Source organism: Papaver somniferum, chromosome 10 (genome assembly GCF_003573695.1).
Source record: "Papaver somniferum cultivar HN1 chromosome 10, ASM357369v1, whole genome shotgun sequence".
NCBI lineage: Eukaryota > Viridiplantae > Streptophyta > Magnoliopsida > Ranunculales > Papaveraceae > Papaver > Papaver somniferum.
Genome location: NC_039367.1, coordinates 24,560,424 through 24,565,405, shown reverse-complemented (window position 1 = coordinate 24,565,405; position 4,982 = coordinate 24,560,424). Strand labels below are relative to the sequence as shown.

Sequence of the window (4,982 nt, the reverse complement as noted above, 5' to 3'; positions counted from 1 at the left end):
GTTCATACTACATCCCTAGTAGTCAAGGTTTAGGGATGAAGATCATGACGACCTTGTATATGATACTCTCAGAAATAACACTCTTTGAAAAGTCATCACGTTATTCATCTTAGAACCTTGATGACTAAAAATAATTATGAAAAGTCGTCATGCTCGACGAAAATATACTACAAATCCCCATCCACCAAATGGCATTTGTCTTGAGCAGGTTACTAATGGTCCTTACCTTTATATGGATCCAACCATGTTTTCTTGGCGAGCCAAGAAGGTAAGATATGGTTTGCAATTGTTTCTGAAGAGGAAAATGGAGAAGAAATGGTGATTGATGAATCAAATCTATTTCTAGACTTAACTGACATTATGCATGTGGATACTGAGTTTGGATTGCTGAGTGTGGCATTCCATCCAATATTTGTGCACAATGGACGCTTCTTTGCTTCTTATATTTGTGATGGAGATCAATGGTCTGGATTTTCAGGAAGATGTGCTTGTAATACAGATGTTAACGGTGATCCTTCAAAGCTACTCCTGTTTTTGGATCTCGGGCATGCAGGTTTCATGTTACTTTATCAGAGTTTACAGTTAACAACAGCGCAATCAATCCAGCTCTGGTAATATTTTGAGTGAACCCCACTAATAACTTTGCGACATCTGACCGAAGTGAGAACTAAGAAGTATATTGAATAATATTTAACTTTATTCAACTTTTTTCAGGCAACACGAGGCAATCCATCCGAAGTGAGAAGGATATTCATGACGGGCATTGCATACAAGAATGCTATTGCAAGCCAACTTCTCTTTGGTCCTGACAGGTATTTATACAACCTGACGAGAGTTGGCAAAACTGAACTGGATCCTTACAATCATGCCCAGAACAAAAAATCTATGCTCTGGAAACTTTTGAAGTTTGACGTTGATAACTTCCCAAGTGAGCATTATAATTAGAGCTATGACCGAGTTTAAAATTACAGCTTCTTATTCGGTTCTCCATGATCATGCTTTGATAACAATATTTGGTAATAGTTTAGTGTATTGTTAGGTGCAGCAAAACTAAGCAAGCGCAATGCATAGGGAAACTACTCTATCGCGAAAGATAACCCGTATATTTATGACAAGGGATCACTGCCTGAAATTTGGGCCCTAGGATTACAAAACCCTTGGCACTATAGTTTTGATTCAGGGAGGCCGTCTTAAATACTTTGTATAGACTCTGGCAAGGTTAATTGGAAGTTATTTCTTGTTCATGATAATAATTTATTAATTATATTTGGACTAGTCTTCGGGTATTTGTTTCTTATATGAAGTTGAATTTGTGGGATCAATATGAAGAAGTGAATATAGTTATGAAAGGTGGGAACTATGGATGGCCATATTTTGAGGGAGATTTTCATTTCCATTCTCTAAATTCTTCTGGAGGAAACAATAATATGAACTCCACAAACTTCATTCCCCATGTTATGGATATTATTGTTCCCAAGCTAACAGGAACGAAGGATGTTCATCAATTGCATGTGGTTTTTTTTTACAGGTCCAAAGCTGATCCATGCTTATATGGCAAGTAAGTTTCATTTTTCTCGATGAAGGGAAAATAAATGCAAGCACCTTCCGCAAATTTAAATGTTTCCTTGTTTTCTCTTTATGAATAAAATTCCAGGTATTTGTTTACAGGTCTGTATGGTTTTTGCATATGGGCAAACAGAAAATCCAGAAAATAGTGGGAACTTTACAAATGGAAAGGTCCTATTTAGTTGTGCGCATGACTCTCCGTTGCGGTGTAAGTTGGGAAAATCACATCCTCACGGACCTCACCTTAATTTAAATTATGTATATTCAATGGGAAGAGATAATAAGAAAGATTTTTTTCTATTAACAAGTAGTGGTATGTTCAGAATTTCTCATCCTAGTCGTTGCAACTGCAAGTGCTCAAAAGAAAATTTCACAGCTTCTCGGATTCCATGACATTCCTCATCGCCTCAGACTGACACAAGTATTAAGGGTTCACAAATTGGCACAGGAGTGAAGTGTTCACAAATGAGTTTTTCGCTTTTCTTTTATTCTTTTTCGTTCTTTCTTTTGCATTTTACCTTGTAAGTCGATCAATAAGCGATTTATAACTAATGTTTGTAACATTATCTGATATCTCAACTGTATGATTAACTTGTTTTTATAAATGTTATTACTGTTAATTACCTCTCTCTTTTTATCTATTTTTGGGAAAAAAATTTATATTTAGTTTATGACTATGACAACATAAAATCTTGATACATCTTTCTTACCCTTTTTTTTTTGTAAACATAATTTATGTAAAATAAAACTAAAAGATAATTGCTATTTATCTTAAACAGATAGGAGTGAGTTATCTTATGCACACACTTTAAAAGGAGTGTGCACAAAATTTAACTCTTTTTCTTAGTGTTATTTTTTTTCTTCATATGCCAAGTCTCATAATTATCAATATTATTTCATTGAGCTAACAATAATGTTATTTTTAAGTTTCTATTTATTGTTATTTTTAAGTTTTTATTATTATATAAAAAAAATTATATGAAAAGAAAATAGATATGTTTCTACAAGAAACTAGATGGGAGCCTAACAACAAGTTGGGCTCCATCATCTTACCTTTCTGGCACTAAGGTACGTCAATTTTTTCCTGCTTTCATATTTGTCCTTCTTACTTGGTTGATTATTGTTTCTGAAAGCATGTATGGAATTGAATGCAACACGCGGGGGAAGTGTTTGATGTGAAGATTCTACTGCCGAATTGTTTTTTTGTCAATTTTTGTTCCATGAATCATTTCTTTTTTCTCAATAAATAAGATAAATGTTATGATGATCTTGTTTAATAATTTGATCTTTTCGATCATCATGGCTTACGGCTCTGATGGAAAAATTGTGGTGTTAGATAATATACATCTGAAGGTGCACAATCCGCAACTGGTATTATTTCACTTCCCCCTTATATTATTTTTACTATGTATGTAATGAACAATTTGCCTTCCACACAAGAGGACATTTAGTCATCTACCTAAATAAGGGAATACTACTAATTTTGAAGCAATAATTTTATTTCTCAGTTGTGCAGTTACTATAAACAAAATCTTTGTTGTAGCTTTTATTGTTATTAACTGGAGCCACCAGGGGCATTTTATTAAAAAATTAAAGGTACATTACAAATCGGTTGAAATGTCGGTGGTAGGTAGCCGCGCAACAAAGATGGGACCCAACACTTTTATTAATAATAATAATAATATTGAATATAAATAAATTTACAAGGGACCAGTTGGAAAATAAACGTAAATAAATTTATTAAATGTAAGTAATTTTATTTATGGAAGGAGATTTATTGAATAAAAGTATAAGTTTTAAAAACAAAACTTACTTAATATCTTTTCTAGTTTAAATTTTTATTTTGTCCGAGAAAAACAAACACATGTAGGTCAAAATTGATGTTAGCTTATTTTTTTTTTCTTTTCTTTTTCTTTTCGGCTTCCCATTTATGTTGAAATATGATATTAATATATGTTCAAATAAAAAGTAGATGATAATAATTTACAGTTATCACATTTTTTTCTTCTGAAAATAATATATTATAAGTCGTGACTAGATATTGATATGTATACTGTATTTTATTTTTGAAAATAATTATAAACTAAAAGTGGAACTAACTCAACAAGAAGATGTTCTTCAAATTGCATAAAGATAGAATAAAAAATGCCCAAAGGCCTTTGAATTCATCATTCGCTATTGTTGTGGGTCAAAGTGACTGCTTTCTCTTTGGACGACAAAGTGGTCTAAGATTTTTCGAACACTTTTTTGATGATGCAAAAAAAAGAGTTTGAAACATCGCTTAGAGAATATGATATATCTTCATCGGAAATTTTGATCGTATGTAACTAAAATGTTAATAACACCCACTATTGTACATTACATCTGATAAACACTCGACCTACTTTTTGTGTTGTACCCGTTGAAATCAAACTACCTATTGAAATCAAACTTAGAGTAGGTCTCAAAGTTCATCGTGGGGAAGGAACCGTATCAAAGTTACACGGGAAACTCATTGGTATCAGATATGGAAAATAAATCTATTATCCACCTTTTTATCAACAGTGGTGGTCAAAAGCGTATAGCAGGTTCCGTGATGCATTCGAAAACTAAATTAAAATTTAATATTTGATAATGAATTTCAATATCTCACAACGAGGTATTTGCGAATATGTGCGAATATGGAGATGGTAACATAGTTGTTCTAGAAGGTTTTAACAGATTATTCGAACTAATTTCCAAGATGTTTTTTTTGAAAATAAAATATAATAAAATCCAGGAATGAAAAAAAAAAGAGACCATGGGGAATAGACGCACTCAGAAGGCAAGAACAAAATTAAATAGCACATGAAGAGAAGGATTGAAACACATATTCTTGGAATTAGTACCTATATATTGGATTCTAATTTTCTGGTGGACCGAGAAATACATGTGTTAGAGCACTGCTCGGTTGAACCCTCAAGTGTTGGTATTCCAAGCTTGTTACCAAATTTAAATGAACAAAACTATATATTGATTTATAGTCTATTAAAGTCGGCATCTGACTAGGATTTAAGATTGGTATTTGAGTATCAGAATTCAACGAATGACCCCTGAAGATTGAAGAACAGCGTAGACACTCACGGGAACTCCATCAACAAGGTTATGGGATGACTTACTATCCTATTTACTCATTATTCATACCATTTATACTGAGAAAATGATGTACGACTTTAGTGTTATGATGAACGTGCAAATAAGAAGTTCGAGTTCAAGCTAGTAGTTGACTGATCTTGAAATACAAATTCAAGCGATGGAAGTTATAAAGGACTTAAAGCATAAAAGGTTGAGGATAATTTAATGTACAACAAACTATAATTGCGGAAGAAGATCCTAAGAGACATCAAGTTACATTCACGTTCAGAACCTGTTTTAGCAAAACACGAACTATAAAAAAC

At 32.7% G+C, this 4,982-nt stretch overlaps 1 protein-coding gene across 1 annotated transcript; it reads left to right on the top strand.

Annotated features, from left to right (window-relative positions):
• Positions 1-315: 315 nt before the first annotated feature.
• On the top strand, positions 316-945 carry LOC113315417 (HIPL1 protein-like). The gene is made up of 3 exons (XM_026563695.1): positions 316-464; positions 554-611; positions 715-945. The coding sequence occupies exons 1-3, from the start codon at positions 316-318 to the stop codon at positions 943-945; spliced, it is 438 nt and encodes a 145-aa protein (XP_026419480.1).
• The last annotated feature ends 4,037 nt before the right edge of the window (positions 946-4,982 follow it).